The 18471-nt window shown below is 52.8% G+C and overlaps 8 protein-coding genes across 8 annotated transcripts; 3 read left to right on the top strand and 5 right to left on the bottom strand.

The window, feature by feature from the left end:
* Positions 1–737: 737 nt before the first annotated feature.
* On the top strand, positions 738–1856 carry IAQ61_004270 (uncharacterized protein; the record flags this gene model as incomplete). Its single annotated transcript, XM_066096277.1, has 4 exons — positions 738–891; positions 1240–1350; positions 1443–1570; positions 1680–1856. 4 exons carry the CDS (start codon positions 738–740, stop codon positions 1854–1856), a joined length of 570 nt encoding a protein of 189 aa, XP_065953595.1.
* A 441-nt stretch (positions 1857–2297) lies between these two features.
* Positions 2298–3401, bottom strand: IAQ61_004271 (uncharacterized protein; the record flags this gene model as incomplete). Its single annotated transcript, XM_003838878.2, has 1 exon — positions 2298–3401. One exon carries the CDS (start codon positions 3399–3401, stop codon positions 2298–2300), a length of 1104 nt encoding a protein of 367 aa, XP_003838926.2.
* Positions 3402–3586: 185 nt separating this feature from the next.
* Positions 3587–3958, bottom strand: IAQ61_004272 (uncharacterized protein; the record flags this gene model as incomplete). Its single annotated transcript, XM_003838879.1, has 1 exon — positions 3587–3958. The coding sequence occupies one exon, from the start codon at positions 3956–3958 to the stop codon at positions 3587–3589; it is 372 nt and encodes a 123-aa protein (XP_003838927.1).
* A 407-nt stretch (positions 3959–4365) lies between these two features.
* On the top strand, positions 4366–6221 carry IAQ61_004273 (uncharacterized protein; the record flags this gene model as incomplete). The annotated part of the gene is made up of 3 exons (XM_066096278.1): positions 4366–4657; positions 4717–4896; positions 4957–6221. 3 exons carry the CDS (start codon positions 4366–4368, stop codon positions 6219–6221), a joined length of 1737 nt encoding a protein of 578 aa, XP_065953596.1.
* A 286-nt stretch (positions 6222–6507) lies between these two features.
* On the bottom strand, positions 6508–9950 carry KRE33 (killer toxin resistant protein; the record flags this gene model as incomplete). The annotated part of the gene is made up of 5 exons (XM_066096279.1): positions 6508–6724; positions 6804–9584; positions 9639–9784; positions 9842–9881; positions 9934–9950. 5 exons carry the CDS (start codon positions 9948–9950, stop codon positions 6508–6510), a joined length of 3201 nt encoding a protein of 1066 aa, XP_065953597.1.
* Positions 9951–10349: 399 nt separating this feature from the next.
* IAQ61_004275 (uncharacterized protein) lies at positions 10350–14410 on the bottom strand (the record flags this gene model as incomplete). Its single annotated transcript, XM_003838882.2, has 4 exons — positions 10350–12219; positions 12270–12592; positions 13061–13075; positions 13979–14410. The coding sequence occupies 4 exons, from the start codon at positions 14408–14410 to the stop codon at positions 10350–10352; spliced, it is 2640 nt and encodes an 879-aa protein (XP_003838930.2).
* A 717-nt stretch (positions 14411–15127) lies between these two features.
* Positions 15128–16766, bottom strand: IAQ61_004277 (uncharacterized protein; the record flags this gene model as incomplete). The annotated part of the gene is made up of 6 exons (XM_003838883.2): positions 16336–16766; positions 16219–16278; positions 16053–16171; positions 15386–16005; positions 15268–15337; positions 15128–15221 (listed from the first exon to the last, which is right to left on the bottom strand). The coding sequence occupies exons 1-6, from the start codon at positions 16663–16665 to the stop codon at positions 15128–15130; spliced, it is 1293 nt and encodes a 430-aa protein (XP_003838931.2). The 5' UTR covers positions 16666–16766.
* A 126-nt stretch (positions 16767–16892) lies between these two features.
* Positions 16893–18452, top strand: IAQ61_004278 (uncharacterized protein; the record flags this gene model as incomplete). Its single annotated transcript, XM_003838884.1, has 1 exon — positions 16893–18452. One exon carries the CDS (start codon positions 16893–16895, stop codon positions 18450–18452), a length of 1560 nt encoding a protein of 519 aa, XP_003838932.1.
* Positions 18453–18471: the final 19 nt, after the last annotated feature.

Here is an 18471-nt window from a genome sequence, read left to right on the forward strand (position 1 = left end):
CGTCCTCTGCGCGCCCTCAGTGTGCGCCCGCGCCTGCCCTCGTCCAGCAAGTGTCCATTGCGCCTACCCTCTCACGACGGTTGCGCCTGCCTGTTTGAGTGGTGCGCCTGCCATCTCACTCACCACTCTCTCACTTTCTGTCGCTCACTCGCCCTTTCCCTCCCTCTGAGTCGTCGCCTCCTGTGCACCGTGTGTACGGTGTACCGTATACATACCGTGTACCGTGTACTGTGTACCGTGTACTGTATACCGTCCGTGTACCGTGTACTGTATACCCGTGTACTGTATACCGTCCGTGTATCGTGTACCGTATACCCGTGTACTGTACACCGTTCCGTGTACCGTATACCCGTCGGCCTATCCCCTCCCCCCCCCTCCGCTCCCCCCTCCACCAAACGCTTCACTCACCGTCAACGCCGCAACTCCCTTGCGCCCGCCCGCCCGCCCGCGCCCTCCCCTCACCCCCCTCCACCTCCCCCACGTATCCTTCCCCCTCCCCCTCCCCCCTTAGCTGCATTGCCCGCTGCTGGCTGCTGCATGCCGCTAATCTGCCCTTGTCCTTCCCCCCCTCCCTCCCCCCCTCCCCTCAGACCTCCACCCCGTTACACGACGGTTGCATACTCGGCCGCCAAGCCTCCCCGTCGTCTTTCCAGTGACGTGGACGCCAACGAATTACTCGCCAGCGCACACGCTCCGTCCCAGCTCGTCTCAGCAGGTGCCAGCAGCCAGCCGATAATATGTCGGCCAGTCCCCCAAAGAAGGAGGGTGTGGAACCAGCCCAGTCGCCTGACGAAGAACCCATGGACAGGAACGCTGAGGAGACACAAGCACAAGGACTCGGGTACGAATTCGAAGTCAAGGAACAGGATCGATGGCTTCCAATCGCCAATGGTACGTCTATTTCCCTTGCCTCTTCGCGTCATTTTGATTTGCGCACATATCCGCTCCCATCTGCATGTCGACGGATTCTCCACGGGCGTCTGTGGATGCCTACATACCCTCCGATCGCGCGCCTCTGCGTCGAATCGCGCATCTCTGTGACGGCCGCCAGCCAGTCAGAGTCCCCGCGTGCCTGAGAAGCCGCCGACGTGCAGCCCGCCCCCTCCGACATGTCCTCTTCGTCTCCACACTCGTCGTCCTCGCCGCCACACGATACCCCCAAGGGCACCACCTCCTCCTCCACCACCACCCACTCCAGCAATGTCGCGTCCGATGCTAACATACGTAACTTTGCTCCAGTCGCCCGCATCATGAAGATGGCGCTGCCAGACAATGCCAAGATTGCAAAGGAGGCCAAGGAGTGCATGCAAGAGTGCGTGAGCGAGTTCATCTCCTTCATCACAAGCGAAGGTAAGCCTGCGCCCATGGTCCTGCCCCTCTTGCCCTCGCTGCGAAAGCGCGCTGGGCTCCGCCGCGACCGACCACTGACATGGCATCGACAGCCTCGGAAAAGTGCCAGCAAGAGAAGCGCAAGACGGTCAATGGCGAGGACATTCTCTTCGCCATGACCTCGTTGGGGTTCGAAAACTACTCCGAGGCCCTGAAGATTTATCTGTCTCGTTATCGCGAGGTAAGCTGCCTACTTTCTTTCCGCCCCCCCCCCCCGATCCTCTCTTTTGTTGTCTTCAACGCAAGCGAAAACGTTTATCTGAACTATTGGTATTGATTGGTGGTACGAGACCCTCCTCGCAAATCAGAACAAGCCTACCGGGCAGTTTGCAGCCGGGGCCAGCGGGCCCAACCCAGGCGCAGAGAACCAGCAACATGTACTGAGCGGCGATTCCGAAATGACCGAAGATGGCGGCACCGCGTTTGGATACACGGTTCACAACGGCAACGGCTCGGCCGACTACTAGCCGCGTCGTGCGTCGGTAGTCGTACAAGAGGACGGAGGTCAAGTAGGAGCCCCCAAATGATCTCTTTTTGTTGGAAAGACTACCGGAGAAAGGCATGGTTAGGTGGGAGGCGGCAGAAGAGACGGACAGGAAGCAATGGTCCGGATGCTCAAATTGTATCAAGAGGAAATCTATTGCGAGCACATGGCTGGAAATCTGGAGGAACAACATCTACCAAACAAACTTTCGTTTTGGAGGAAACACACAATCGGATAATACAGTGGGCATGGGACTTGTGTGCTCATCTCTATCTACTTATTCTTCCTATTCGGATAATCGTATTAGATTGCGTAGTAGCTCACGCGAGCCTCATGACCCTTCCCCCTCTCCTTGCGCTCCGTTGGCACTTTTGATCCTGCACGTGGTGATTACATGCTGAACTGACTATTATTACTACATGGCTTACGTTGCTTCTGCTTCTGCTGCCGCTGCTGCTGCTGCCGCCTGTCTCCGCCGTGTCAACAGTTCCTGCAACGGAACATCATCGTCTTGTTCATCGTAAAACTCGACGTCCTCGTCGACGCCAAAGTCTTGTAATCGCTCGCCCTCGGAATTGCGCCAGCTTTCTTCGCCTTCGCGCGCGGCGTCGTCGTTCTCGTCAGCGGTGGCGGTGCTGTCCGTGGGTAGTATGGGGGTTTCTTTTGTGGCGGTGGGTGGAGCGGGTTCGTTGGTGGATGTTGGGTCGAGAGTGCTGGGGGTGGAAAGTGGTGCTTGTGGATGGGCGCAGGGCTTGTACTCCCCCGTTACCGGATGACTGTAGGCCTTGCCAGTTTCCGCCCTCTCCGCCTCCAGCCTCTCCAAAAACGGTCTCCGCCTCAGCACATCCTCCGCCTGCCTCTTCTTGAACGCGGCAACCGCCTCGCGGCCCTCCAGCCCAGAATCCTGATACGTAAACGCGGCTACATTCCCCGCCTCCCTCCTCGCCCTAACCATCCGATCCGGATCCGGCGGCGGCCACACCGTCCCCGCCGCCTCGAACCCATTCGTCGGAAACGCGAGACCGCGGGCGAGGCTGGGCGTCGGGGCCCAGGGATTCAGCCAGAGGATGGGGTTCGCAGATCCCATGCCCTGCACCACATTCATCCACACCCCAACATCGTACGGGAATTCCTGGCGGCGGATACGCACGCGCCGACCATCCGGGGCATCGAGGTATCCGCCGAGTAAGCGGGCGCGACGGCAGAGGGTGCGGTGGCGTTGAATTTCCCAGGATTCGATTGTTGTGGTGTTGAAGGCGAGGGAGTAGAGGTTGCGGAGGGAGAGGAGGGAGAGGGCGAAGAGGGTTGGGGTGTTTGTGAGGAGGGTAGTGAAGAGGTGGGCTAGTTGGAATGGGGTGGGGCCGAGGGAGGCCGGTTGGGTGCGGGACTGCCAGAGGTGGTGGAGGCGGAGGAGGAGGAAGTATTGGAGGAGGGAGAGGCCGAGGGTGGTGTAGAGGAGGAAGCGGAGGAAGTGGGGAAAGGTGGTGTGGGAGACGCAGTTTGCGGTCCAGGGGCAGTGGTGGTCCATTTTTGGTATGCATCTGGGGGGTTGGGTGGGTTAGGTTGGTGTTTTGTTTTGAGGTGGTGGTGATGTGAACTGATGTGAAATGGTAGGGAATGAAATAGTAGGGAATGAAATGATATAAAACAAAATAGTGGAAATCCGAAATGGCAGAGAGGTTGCAAGAAGGAGACTTTTCGTTTCAAGTTTGTTCACCTTTTACACTCCTTGCAATGATGCGCCCTCGGCGGCTTCGCAGCATCACACTTCCGACACCATTTCCTACTCTTCACCGCCGCAAAACTATTTCCTTCTCCCTCCCCCTTCTCCTCCTCTTCCATCCCCTCCCCGGTAACCCCCAGCTCCCCCAGCCTCTGCGCCCAATCCCGCGGTATCCGTCCCGGGTCCACAAACACGGCTCTCGTATAGGTAATCCAAATCAGCACTAACAAGACGTTCGAGACCAAGAGTTCATTTCTTGTTAGCGGCTGGGGTTCCAGGTGCATTAGCAGCCATTGCGAGGGGTAGCCGAGGAAGAAGATGAGGAAGTAGACAGAGGGCACTGCGAGTTGGGATATTTCCATTTTTTTTTGAGGGGAAGAGGGATTAGAGGGATTGTTGGGATGGCGGTTGGCTGTGTGCGTGCATGGTATGGTACTGTTTCTGGCTATGAGGTTTGGTGTGGTCGTGTGTTGAGGGCCGAGAGAGATCTATGTGTGTGTGTGTCTGTGTGTGTGTCTGTGTGTGTGTCTGTGTGTGTGTGTGTGTGTGTGTGGTGTTGATGTGGTGGTGGGAAGGGTTCGGGTAACTTGCATGTGGGTCCTGGAGGGAAAAGGCAAACGTCATTGGTTGTCAACTACGCGTCTACCGTACTCTACCCAAAGCATGTTCAACTTCATCTCGCGTTGCATCATCTTCAAACCCAAGTCCCTCCCCCTTGGATCTCTCAAGAGCACATCCGAAGCGTTCGCAACGCGCAAAGCGGATCGTCATGGCTCTTCCCACATGGCCGATTTTCCTGCTCATCCCAACAGTCATTCTGCTACACCTGTTTGCATCGCCATACACCAAAGTCGAGGAATCATTCAACATCCAAGCCATCCACGACATTCTGATCCACGGCATCCCAACCGAAAACGCAGACCACTTTCTCACCGCAAACTATGATCATGTCTCGTTTCCGGGCAGTGTGCCCCGGACCTTTGCAGGCGCGTTGGTTCTGAGCGGGCTATCGAGGCCTTTTGTTTGGCTGGTGCGAGATGTCGCGCACTTGCAATTACTCGGTGGGTAGAAATTGGTCTTGCAACGCATATCCTACTTACAGCTCATGGAATACGTCTAGTCAGAGGTGTGCTTGGCATGTTGAATGCCGCTGCGCTCATAGCCTTTGGACGGAGTGTACAGCTGCCTGGGGCATTTGGGTCGACGGCGGGAGTCTGGTATGCTTTGTTTCAGGCGAGCCAGTTCCATGTCATGTATTATGCTTCGCGGACGTTGCCCAATATGTTTGCATTCATCTTTAGTAAGTTGGTGGTTTGTTTTAACACAGGGACGGGCCGTTTTGCTGACTGCAACACCAAAGGCAATTTGGCACTGTCCAGTCTGATGAATGCGTACGCAATGCCATGGAGTCGTCAAGATGTCTCCAAGTACCAAAGATTAAGTCTCTATCTTTTAACTATTGCCGGTGTCGTCTTCCGCTCCGAGTTGGCTCTCCTAGTCGGCACAATCACTCTCTACCTCTTCATCACCCAACGCACCTCCATTGTCCGCGTCATCATCCCCGCCGGCCTAGGTGGTCTTACCATTGGCCTCCTCTGCACCATACCCTTAGACTCCTTCTTCTGGCAATCTTTCCCCTTGTGGCCCGAATGGACCGCCTTCTACTACAACACCATCCAAGGCCACTCTGCAGACTGGGGCATCTCCCCCTGGCACTACTACTTCACCAACGCCCTCCCCCGCCTCATGCTCAATCCAGCCACCTACCTCCTCTGCATCCCCATCGCCCTCCTCAACCCCGCAACCCGCCGCCGCAGCCTGGACCTCCTCATCCCCCTCCTCTCCTTCATCGCCCTCTACAGCCTTCTCCCCCACAAAGAATGGCGCTTCATCCTCTACACCATCCCGGGCTTCACCGCCGTCGCCGCAGCAGGCGCATCCTGGCTCTGGCACCGTCGCTCCAAATCCCCCCTCTACGCCCTCCTCACCCTCGCCCTCGTCGCCTCCCTCGTCGCCTCCTTTGCCACCTCCACCGCCCTCCTCGCAATCTCCTCCCTCAACTACCCCGGCGCCCACGCCCTCCACACCCTCCACCACCACCTCCCTCACACCCAGACTCAGACCCCAACCCACCCCCTCGCCATCCACGCCGACAATCTCGCCTGCCAAACCGGCGTAACCCGCTTCCTGGAATCCCACTCCCCCACCTCCCAAACCATCACAGACATCCTCGACGCGCACGCCACACGCCAAAATCGCACATGGATCTACGACAAATCCGAGGATCCAATCGCTCACCGTGACCCTTCCTTCTGGGCTCAATTCGACTTCGTGCTCGCCGAGCGGCCCGAGAAAGTCATTGGCAAGTGGGACGTTGCCCATGTTGTTTATGGGTTTGGCGGCGTCAAGGTGTTGAGGCCGGGGGAGGAGAGGGAGGGTGCTGCGGAGGTGGAGGCGGAAGCGGCGATGCAGGGAAAAACGGCGAGGGAGCACCCGTGGACGGATAGCGTGGCGCGGGTGTGGAAAAGGGCGGAGCGGGCGCTGAGATATAGGGTGTTGCGCGGCTATTGGGTCGAGATTGACATGGTGCCTAGGATTAGGATTTTGAGGAATTTGGGACGGTGATGTGGAGGCGTGGGTTTGGAAAATGTATAGTGCGATGTGAGATATGGGCTTTACATGGTTGGTTTTTGGGGGGTTTAGAAGAGGAGGTATCAATCATGCAAGCATGCATACATCTTCCCTGAACAAAAGCACTCCGACCATAAATGGCATGCATGGCCCCCCAGAAAAAACTTCTCAAGTAAATCATCTTTCCACCTTTTCGTTTTCCCCAGCTACGCGTCATCCCCCGCCCTTTGAAATCCTAAACTAAACTATGTAAGCTCCCCAAACCCCCCACAGATGCCCCCTACTTCCGAGCCCTAGCCTTCTTGCTCTTCTTCCCCGCCCCCTCTTTAAACTTCTCCGCCTCTTTATACGCCTCCTCGACTGCCTCGCCCACTTTCCGCTTCTTCTCGCCCGTCTTGACCGCAACCGTGACGTTGGCAGCTCCGCCAGACTTTGCAGCCTTGCTGACGGCGCGTTCGGCGTCTTCCCAGTCTGCGGCACCGGCCCCGATTTCGTAGCTGTGGAATGCGTTAGCGAATTAGATTTGGTGGGGAGCGTGGAAAGGGGGTGAGAATGGGAGAGTGAGAGTGGACATACCGATGTAGAGGCAAAGCATCAATCAGACTCCTAGCTCTCTCGCGTTCTTCGGCGAGCACCTCGTCCCCGCCCTCCTGCAACTCCTCTTCGAGGTCCTTCTCAAGCGGCTTGAACCTCTTCTCCGCCGGCTCGGCCTCGCCGTCCAGTCCCGCATCATCCACGTCCATAGGCGCAGGCATCGTCTCCTCGACCGCGCCTTCCACGATGCTGCGGAACGCGGTTGCGGCTTTGCGCACCACCTTGACAAACATGGCCATGAGCTGGCTCGAATTGAGATGGAGTTCCTTTTCCACGTCTGAGAATTCCTTGCGCTGGAGGCCAATGGCGAGCAGCAGGGCCGTCTGCACACCGCTGAGCTTGACCTGCCGTCTCAGACGGCCGGTAAAGTAGAGATGTGCGATCGAGGGTAGCATGTCGAGGATGACGTGGTAGTCTAACATGTTATTTGCGTACGAGTCGAGACGCTTGAGATCAAAGGGGGTGAAGAGCGCGTCGAGTTCGGCCTTGGTGATGGATTTGGGTGCAAGCTCAGCGTCTAGTTTGGAGCCTGCTGATGCGGATTCTTCAATCGAGAGCGAGGTGACAGAGGGGAAGTTGCGGAACTGATAGGAGAGGAGGGAGAGGAAGCGTTTGTGAAAGTCCTTGGCGAAGGCGGCGACCCAGCTGCCATCTGAGGTTGTGGTTTCGAGCGAGCGCAGCATGATGCATGTGTGCTCACCTGTGAGGTCATTAGGTGTCTGTCGAAGATATACGGGTACAAAATTTGCCCGTTTCCAGAATTTGTGGAGTTGTGCAGTGAGGCCGTAGGAGACGCCGACGTAGTCGAGGCGTGGAGCCTTGAGCTCGGGGAGACGAGCGAAAAGTGGTGGCATCTCGCTTGCTTCCCTGACCTTGACGACATCTTTGAGCAATGATGTATCTTCAAGGTCTTCCTCTGTTACTCTTCGCATCTGCTCAATCTCTTGTGGCTCTGACTCTGACAAGCTTGCCAGCTTGCCGTCGTAGAACTCGACAAGTAATTCAAGTGCTCGTGATCCGTAACCCATCTTGACGTAGTCTGGGTTCGTTGCTATCCGCACAATACGTGCACCTGACAGACTGGCAAAGTTCTCATCTTGAAATTGCTGCGAGACAATCCATGGAATCAGATCACCACCAGCCCGTTGTCCTCTGCTCAAGCTATTCAACACACTCTCCCTGCTGATCTGGCCTTCGAGCGCTACCTGGATAACACAAAGCGGTTCAGGCAGCTTGTTCTCCTCTGCAGGCGCTGTGAGAACGAAAAGATGATGCGCGGGCGCATCAGACATGAGTTGAAGGTCATTAGGCGTGTTCTTGTAATGACTTGCGACGTAAAGAGCCATCATCTTCTGGAGAAACTTTTCCGCTGCCGGATTATAGGAAAACAGGGTATCACGATTGACATGGAAAAGCTGGCACTCGGAAGGGTGTGGACATCCTTGAGTAGTCATCTTCGACCGAGGAAGGGTGGCATCCAGACAGAGCAGGTCGTTCAACCACCGCTCTACAGAATCACCTTGAGCGTAACGGATGGGTTCTGAGAGTGTAATCTCACGGAGTGAGCGGCCGGTCATTGAAGTCTCGGTTCCGTCTCTAGTCTCCTTTCCGGTTGAGCGGTCCACAACCTGAGTAGAACCGTTTGTAGACTTGCCCCGAGACTGCTCACGAAGTTGTTGGATGAGTTTCAGCGAGAGCGACCGTCCAGTTCCTTCATAACCGTTAATGGTGGATGCCATGAAAACCAAGTATGGTCCCATCAGCTTGCGCACAAGTGGTAGAGGGATCGCCGCAGCCTCGTCAATGACCAAAAGCTCTGCCTGTCCTAGAATATGTGAGTCCTCCGGCTTCATATATTGGATAATCTGTCGGTGCTGGCGGTGGAGGTCGATTCGTACAATGACCTTGTTTTGATCGGGCTGTGTCGATTGCATGATGCTGTAATCCTGGTGGTCCACGTATCCAAGCGCGTCGAACCCTTTCAAAACGAACTCGAAGAGGGTCTTCAAGTTCTCCGGGCTAGGAGACGTAATGAAGATATTACTGTAGCCATGAGCTACCGCTGCTGCTACAGCTACACCTAATGCTGCAGACTTTCCTCGTCCACGAGCTGCAGTCAATGCCACAGTGCTCCGTAGTGTCTTTTCTACGATCGCATCCACAAACGTCAACAGCGCCTTTGCCTGATCCACCGTCTTCGCGAGTTTGATAAGATCGCCTATAGGCGGCGAGTCTGCCAATGAGTCCTTGATCTCTACCAGCTCTTTTGCCTTTGGAGTCTTTCCTTCCAATTCTGGGTCTGGTGGCGGAAGTTGCTTGACGTGTTTCCCACCAGAGATTGGAAGCACGTTCAACTCGTCATCTACAACCAAACAGCTGTCGCATTTGCCCAAGGACAGAATGAAGCGCTCATTGAATCGTGCCACCACATCGCTGTGCGCTTCCGTCCGGTACCTCGAGTGAATGTCCATGGATAACGTATATAGCTGCTTCAAGCTGCTCATGCCCTTCAGCAGCAGAATGACAAGTCCCCCACCCTCGACTGTTTCTATCGTTCGCGCAAGTAGGTTCGGTGTGAGTGCTTCGAAGTCCTGGAGAATGCACATGCCGTATGTGTTTCCCAGAATCTTGTCCGTTTCCTTGTAGTAAACATATCGGATGTTCTGTGTTGAGACGAATAGCTCAAAAGGATCTTCGGTATCAACGTCGCGGATGCCTCGCTTGATCTCGTTCTTGATCTTCTTCTCGCGCTTCTTTCGGTGACTGTCAAAGCGATGTTAGCCTTGGCCAGCTATTCAACTCGTTCACCTTGCGCACCTCGAGAAACCCAGCAACTTGTTCTTGTACGCCCAAAGCACCGATTTGTTCAGTTTGACGTCTACGTTGAGTAGAATGTGGTACAAGTTCACAATGACGTCCTTTTGGCGATCGCCGACAACGACGAAGAAGCTTCGTTTCTTCTCCTACAAAGATTCAAGTCAACATTGAGCTGGTTGTGAGCATGGCGAAGTGAAGCCTACCTGAGCACCATTACGGATCAAGGCCGGAATACGGGAGTCACTAGAAGGTCGTTAGTGTGCGAAGTTTGCGTGTCATTGCAAGAGCATCCTACATTGCTTTCTTGGGCATCTTGACAGCTCCGTTGGCTTCCCCGCCTCTTCGCCGCTAACGGATTCTAACGCGCCGGCGCAAGGGCAATATACAGTTGATTAGAGTCGCAAAGGGACCTGGAATCTTTTGACAAGGTTATAATAACAGAGACCCCAGACTTGGTGGTTTGGGAGTCGCGTGGTTGTGATGGTCTAGGTCGTGCTAAAGCTTGCCCGAGAATTATTTTGGCTTATCGATAAGTCAATCAACTTAGCGTTGACTTGAAAAACCTCTCCGCCTCGGCACATCTCTTCCATGACACAAGTGAAAGACAAGTCAAAGGTGTATAATCACGTTATGTTGGTTTCAACTTGCAAATTCCAGTATTCAATAACTTCTTGTACATCAAAAGAGACGTATCATTGCCAGAATATACCTTCACTCGTTCTTCCGACTTTCCGTGTATTTCTCCAGTCCCACATGCTCATTGATCCAATCCAACACAACCTCATGCCACATAAGTGAATTCTCTGGTTTGAGTACCCAGTGATTCTCATCAGGAAATGTTAGGAACTGGCTCTCTACACCTCTCGTCTGCAACACGTTGAATGCAGCCAGTCCCTCACTTATCGTTAGCCTGTAGTCCAGATCGCTATGAATGATCAAATGCGGCGTGTCCCAGTGCTGAACGAATCGTGCTGGGTCCCACTTTGCCCAGCCCTCAGGGTTCTCCCATAGGTTGCCCTCGAGATCATGGAAGGGAAAGTAGAGCTCCTCACCAGCCATCTGGCCCGTCATACTAAAGACGCCGTCGTGCGTAACGAGGGCTTTGAACTTTCTACCAAAGGGGTGGCCTTGGATCCAGTTCATCATGTAGCCACCATAAGATGCACCAAGGGCAACAGCACGCTTGGTGTCGACATAGGCCAGGTTTTTTTCAATGTAATCGAAGCCTAGCACCAAGTCTTCATAAGGTAGGCCACCCCATTGGCCCTTGATAGCATCGACAAAGTCTTGCCCGTAGCCGGTACTCCCAGTGGGATTTGGACAGATGACAACGTAGCCTTGTTCCGCAAATACTGCGGGATTCCAGCGCGTGCTCCAACCATCTGTCCAGGCACCTTGCGGACCCCCATGGATAAGGTAGGCAAGTGGATATGTTTTATCGGAGGAGAAATTGCTGGGCTTGATTACCCAGGCGTGTACTGAGGTGTCTTTTGCTGCGCCAGACCAATGAATCTCGTCAATTTGGCGGCGTGCGAGTCCGAACATCGATCCTGAACGCGTGTTGGAAGAGATGTATTTCGTTGTTAGATTGTCTGGCTTCGAATCGTATGGTCGATCATCGATGGGCAGAGTGTATGTGTCTGTGGCGCAGGAACGCTCAGTAAGAGGAACTAGCGAGTAGAGACTGTTCTCAATCAAGCTGGTAGAGGTGAGAAAAATATCGCCATTCTTGAGCACTTGCACTGCGGTGATACTACCGCCTTTGACAAGCAATGAGGGTAGTTTCTCCTTGTCATCGCCAGGTTTCGGAGGCCCAGCTGAGTAGAGATTTCCGCGTCCGTGTTCTTCAGCAGTGAAGTAGAGAGTCCAGTCGTCCGGACTCCATGCAATCGATTGAGGGCTTCGGTCCCATTTCCCTTTGCCATCTTCAGAAGCGTAAAGCGGAATCAGCTGCGACGGCTTCTGCCAATCATGCATAATAAACGCTTGGTTCTTATCTGACTCGTACCCATCAGTCCTCATGGAGAGAAACGCAATCATGTTTCCCGAGTTCGACCAAGAAGGACTAGTACTTGCGCCTTCGAAGCCATCGACAGTCACCTTCTCAATCTTCATGTCTGTCTTGGCACCCAGCTCGTCCCAGAATTTTTGCGATGCTGCTACATAGATATTCGTTTTGGTGTGCGTAGCTGGATTGAGATCAGGATCCTTGGAAGTAAACACCAGTCCATGCTTTGATATGTCGAAATGATCTTTGCCGCCAAATGGCTCGATTGGGCTCTCCAACTTTGAGCCTTTGAGTGCGTTTGTTAGATCAGAAACCTGCAACTTGCCCTTATTCTCAGAGAGCTTGCCCAGCCATAATGCATTGCGGTTCTCAGTAATGAAATGATCCCAATGGCGCACGAATCCCGATTTGTAGAGCTTCCCCGAAGACGGAGGCTTCTCCGCCTTCGATGGATTATACAGTGTGCCGTCTGGCTTGGCTTTGCCGGAAACAATAAAGCCATATTCGTGGTGGCTGAGAGGGAGGATCTTGAGGTCGCCGACTGGGCCTTCAATACTACCGGCAATGTGCTTGCTATTGAATTGTGAGCTATCGATTCAGCTTAAATCAACAGTAGTTCATACCTGCTCTCGAAATTCCCAGCATCGCCAATGACAACACTAGTAGTCCCGTCCTCGTTGGATTTCAAAAGTACAATCGTATCGTCATCTAACCAATTGGCTTCGCTTGACCCCTTGTCATCTGTGACTAGGCTGCTTTGTTGAGTTTCGACATCTAGGATTCGAATTTCCGACTTTTTGTCATGCTCGGAGAAACTGTAAGTTGAGACACTGTATAGTACTTTGGATGCGTTGGAATTCGGATTGCCTTGCGATCGACGTGGAGCTTCGAGGAGCACTTTGGGCTCAAATCTGGCCGCTCTGATAGTCATGGTGGGATTATTCTGCTGTGAGTGGTTAGCAGAGAAACTGGAAGTAGTGGCTGCGCCCTTAGAGAAAGATGACGACCAGGCGGCAAGCTGTGGCAAGAAGATTATGGATTTGGCTTGTCCACGGCAAGTGAAGGAATACATGTGACATCTATAGCATCGAAAATTTGCAAGGCCAGATACTTGAACCCTTTTTGGACTGGCTACATGTAAATGAATGAACGTCTCGCGAATCCGAAACGGGGTTGGGAGGAAAGTAAACATAATGCATCTGACGCCTCTCCAGCAATCGCTATCAGACAGCCATAACAAGCACAATCTTCTGTATATAACCTCTATACCACCAAGCTAGGAAGACAATCGAAGGAAACCTGTCATAATGAGCCACCATGGCCACGGAAAGTATGCATAATGCCAGGCTAGCTGATGTGCTGAGGCAGCTGATCCGTGAGAGAGAAAGGTCGTTGTACGGCGATAGACACTTACGAGTATTATGAAGATCTATGCTCACCAAGGGTCTTTCGTCTTTATACCAGTTTTCAGTGTAGAATCTATCGAGGCGGTCAAGAGCACCAAGATGATCGTGTCACCTCCGACCTGTCGGTTGTCAAGTCACGTGCAACATAGCTGGCAAATGCACCCCTCACGCTGGCCCCGCCCTTAGCGCCCCGCCACCACATTGCCACCTTTCACCATAAGACTCGCTGCCTTAAACTTCCCAAATTCCAAAAGTTTGGTTGTAACACGGAGCTTGCTCTTGCCTCCTCTGCTGCGAGACCATCTTTTCACATAGCGATAGATAATCTCTAATTTGAAAAATCCAATAAACACTAGTCCAAGGGATTTCAAAAGTCCTGTGGCGCAGTGGTAGCGCGCTGCTCTTATATTTCTCTGTTGCAAGACGGATAGGTATGAGCCATCTATGCTATGCAGATGTCGTGGGTTCGATCCCCACCAGGACTAGATCTGCCTTAACGGGTTTTCTTTTTCTTTTTTTTTTGGGTGCAGTTTTGTGTGACTCTGTAATATTCTTATACATTGTTCTCTTTTTCTTGCTGTTCTTTTTCCTTTAGCTATTCTAACCCCGCCTTTATGTGAACTTTAGCAGTTGTGCAGATTATAATTTGAGTGTTGTATAAAATGTGTAATTACTCCACCCACCTGTCCAACATCAGACGTCGCAACGAGTTCAAGTCCTCATATCCAGACACGCCCACTCACTGCAACAGCTACTTGCAAATGCATATTAGAACAAACATAATAAGCACTACATCTCAAGACCGCCATGCACGCTAAATCAACTCCAACTCTAATCTTCGCTTTGCCCATGACAAAAATTTGCAGCACAGAAAAACCCCCTCAAGGCCGCGAACTCGGCCCCCAATAAAACTTCTTCAAACTTACCTCGTCTTGCTCCTCCATCCGCACACGCCTCGCAATCTTATTTCTCAGAATCTCAATCTGGCGCTCATACTCCCAGTGCGGCGTATGAGCCCCTCTCATACCAATGAAGCGCGCAAACATTCTCATCTTGACCTTCAAGCGCTCCAACTCGCTCAGTCTGCATGTTTCGGGCAGCGCGGGATCCTTGTCGAGGAAGGCGAGGTCCCAGTTCATGGTTTGGGGGTATTGGTGCGTTAGCGAGGTTGGGGTGGTTTGGTTGTAGTAGCGGGCAAGGGCGTCGATTTGATCTTCTGTGAGGAGAAAGAGGTCGAGCATGGTGGAGGGGAAGTCTGGGGCTCGGATGCCGGTTTCGACATGTACGATTGGGGCGATCTTGAGACGCATTTCGGCGATTTTGGAGGCGAGTGCCGGGTTGCGCGTGCGAGGGCCCATTTTGGCTATTCTGCGGTCGAGGAGGCCGGGTTGGGTTGGGTTTGGTTTTCGCTTGCTTGTCTTCTTGCTGATTCCGTTTGTATCGCTCATGCGTGGGGTACGCATCAAGTATGATGATTCTTGCCTTTTCAGCCTAGTCTCTTTTTGCGTGGTGTGAAATGGAAGTGTACCGGGGAATTTTGCGAAGAGTTTGCTGCGGCAAGCGGATGAATTTTGTGGTTGAGTAAGCTCGGGAATGTGCAGCAAAGTGCAGGGTTGAGGGCCATGGGAATATTATAAAGGGATACACAAACGCACAAGGCCTGTGTCAGTACGGCTATTGTTGGAGCTTTGCTCTTTGTTACAAATATTAAGACATCGCTGTGGTGGTGACTGTGAAGCATAAGTCTTTGTCTCTGTTCATCAGGTGGCCATTGTGTTCTCGTCGGTCGTAGGATATTCTGTACAATGTCACTTCTTCTATGGAAATGGCGGAAGAGTACTCTTGGTAGCCATCAGTCCTGTTGAAGATAGTGGTTGCGTGCTTCAAGTGACATTGTGCAGCGCTGGCAAATCTTTCAAGATCCGCGTGTCATTGTCCACAGATCTGGCTCGTTATGTGCTGTTGAGAATGTGATCAAAATCTGGTACCAGTCGCGGTTGTGGCTGGCTGAGGTCCGTGGTGATGCGAGTCGCGGTCTTGAACAAATGATCAGTCACTAGCGATGACTGTGTGTCTCAGACGTCGAGAATGGCCTGAAGAGACACACTGTTCTCTGCGCCACCGACAGGCTCAGTGCTCTTCCAGAATTTGCTTAAATGTCTCGCCCCACTATGAACAATTAGCACAGTCAATCGGATGGATTTAGTGCTCTTACCTATCGCACAGTATTGTGACGATGCGATGCCCAGGCCCAAGTGACTTTGCGAGTTTCGTGGCGGCCACGCCTATAAGTAGTCAGCGCTAGCAAGGTAGAAAAGAAGTATCGAGCTTACAATTCACAGCACTGGAGCTGCCAACGAATATTCCGTCATGTTCGACCAGCCAATGTGCCATGGCGATTGCTTGATCGTCACTCACTCTGATGGCATCGTCAATAAGCTCACGGCCCACTTCAAAGTTGTGCGTCACACGGTTGATACCGATCCCTTCAACAATAGTATCAACTTGATGTCGCCGCCGTGTTCCTTCCTTCTCTTTCGGGTCAAACATTACGCCATACTTGATGCGGTTGAACAAGCCACTTCCTGGGGGATCAGCAAGCACAACTTGAACATTGGGCAACTTCGACTTTAGATACATGGCAACACCTGAGATGGTGCCTCCTGTACCCGCACCACTGACAAAGGCATTTAAGAAGCCACCAGTCTGTTCGTAGATTTCAGGACCGGTTCCGGTGAAGTGTGCACGCCAGTTCGCTTCAGTCTCGAACTGGTCTGCGAAGAGTCCACGTCCAGGCTTTTCAGGGCTTGCGGTGTGTTCGGCAGCTCTTGTGCGGGCAAGGTTGACGAACTGCTTTTGGTCGACAATCGGCGCAGGACGTACTCTTTCCACCTCTGCGCCGAGCTTCAAAAGGAGATCTGACTTTTCGACTGCCATATCGTTTGGCATGCAACTACTGATGGTCAAGGGTTGATCAGGCACATCACATTGATGACTCACATGTGTGCCTTGTATCCTCTCGCTCTGCATATCGCGGCGAGTGAGATACCAGTACTTCCTACAGTACCTTCGTAGATGGTATCCCCCGAATGTGGCACTAGCAAGCCTTTCTCCTCAGCCTGATCTTGTTAGGTATTGTAATGTCAACGTAAGAGTACGCATATACCATTTCGATGATGCTTAGAGCAACTCGGTCTTTGGGACTGTTGCCTGCGCCATTGAGAAACTGTCATGACTTTAGTCAAGTTCTAATCAGCCTGAGTCCATTTAACATTAGCACTACCTCTGCTTTGGCCAGAATTTCGCATCCTGTTAATTCCGACAGTGACTTTATCTTGATAAGGGGAGTGTCGCCAATGCAGCCTTCAATGCCTTCTCTGATGCTTCCCGCTCCATGCCGAAAATCATTTTCGATTTCTGATGGAACCGTCTTCAATGTCTTGAGATGATTTATCTTTGCAAATTTAGACAGCATATTGTTCTTTTGCTTGAGCAAATCTGCTGTACTTTGATCGCTCGGTGTCTTATCCTTGGTCCACTCCTGATATGCAGCCCTCAGTGCTATACCGAGGAGCAAAGCGCCTAGGAGATGATACCTAGTATAGTCAGACATGGCCAGACATGTGCGCAATTGAAGTCCAGATCGGGCTGTCGGAGTGGCTGCGAACTCCGGGGTCAGGGACGGAGGAAAGCTTGCCCACCTGGGTGGAGTCTTTGGAGTCTTGACAATGCCCGCGGCTTGGCATTGAACATTGCCCACCCGCAGAACTGACCCACATGTGGTGAACAGCAGCTTCCCACCGTGTCGCAATCCCTTCTGAGGGTTTGTTTCAGGCGCCAATGGACTCGCCGCTCGCCACCCAGCTTTTTCGCCAGCTGTTCTCGCATCGAGCATCGCAATGCCTGGCACGTGGAGCTCGCCCTGCCCTCGCTGCTGCCCGCGCGCCACAGTTCCAAAGGCGAGGCAAGGCTTCCCGGCTCGGTGAGGGCGAGACAACGAGAGAGAGCAAATGGACGCCGAGGAAGAACACATTTCCACATGAGAGGACAGAGGAATTTGAAAGATACCCCATGGTCACGGCGGATATGCTGCGGAGCAGGCGAGAGAGACCGCGGAGAGTGAAGATGCTGTTACGGGACTTTATAGAAGACAGTCTCTATAATCCAAACTATGGCTACTTCTCCAAGCAGGTCGTCATCTTCTCCCCCGGTGACCCGTTCAAATTCAACGAAATGGAATCCGAGCATGACTTCTTCCAGCAACTGCGCCATCGCTACACAGCCTTCGAAGATGCGCTCGACTACCAAGAACCAAACGATCTTCGCCAGCTGTGGCATACGCCTACCGAGCTCTTCTCGCCTTACTATGGTGAAGCCATTGCCCGGTATCTTGTCGAGGATTACAAGTTCAATTTCTATCCATACCACGACCTGAACATATATGAAATGGGCGCGGGCAACGGCACCATGATGCTGAACATCCTAGACTACATCCGGGATGTATACCCAGAAGTCTACGAGCGGACCAAGTTCAGAATCATTGAGATATCCAGTCAGCTCGCAGATCTGCAGCAAAAGGGCCTTGGTCACTCTGCGTACGCACGTGGCCACTCTGACAAAGTGGAGATTGTTAACCGGAGCATCTTCGACTGGGACCAATACGTCTCCTCGCCTTGCTATTTCCTCGCGCTAGAAGTCTTTGACAACTTCGCCCACGACGCACTCAAATACGACTTCGAGACCGGCGCACCCTACCAATCCCACGTCGTCATTGACCCTCGCGGCGAGCTCTTCGAATACTACTCACGCACGCTAGACCCCGTCGCCACCCAGTTCCTCGAGCGGAGACATGCAGCATGTAAAAATTACCCACATCCGCTGCAAGGCTCGTCAATGATGCACAATCTGAGAAGTCTGGTGCCATGGCATTCCAACTTGAGTCAACCAGAGTACATACCCACGCGGTTGATGCAGTTCTTCTACATGCTGTACGAAAAATTCCCCAATCACAAGCTGATTAGCAGTGATTTCCACAAGTTGAGCGATTCCGTCGAGGGCATTAATGCGCCTGTTGTGCAGACGAGGTATCAGAGGCAGATGATACCCGTATCTACACCATTGGTATGCATCCAGTTTCTCTACCTGTTCTATGCGCGGGAACAGTCGTGGCTAATTTTTGTCGTCGTTCAGGTTCACCAGGGCTACTTTGATATCCTCTTTCCTACTGACTTTGAGGTCATGGAGCCCATGTATACGGCTATCACGGGTCGGTTTGCGCGCACCTATCTGCATGAGGATTTCATGGCAGGCAGAGCGGATATTGCGGAGACGAGTACCAAGAATGGGGACAACCCATTGTTGAGTTGGTACAAGAACGCAAGTGTCATGATCACCATGTAGATATAGCATAATGTAAAAA

This window comes from Plenodomus lingam (genome assembly GCF_022343315.1).
Source record: "Plenodomus lingam strain CAN1 chromosome Unknown contig_19, whole genome shotgun sequence".
In the NCBI taxonomy this organism is placed as follows: Eukaryota; Fungi; Ascomycota; class Dothideomycetes; order Pleosporales; family Leptosphaeriaceae; genus Plenodomus; species Plenodomus lingam.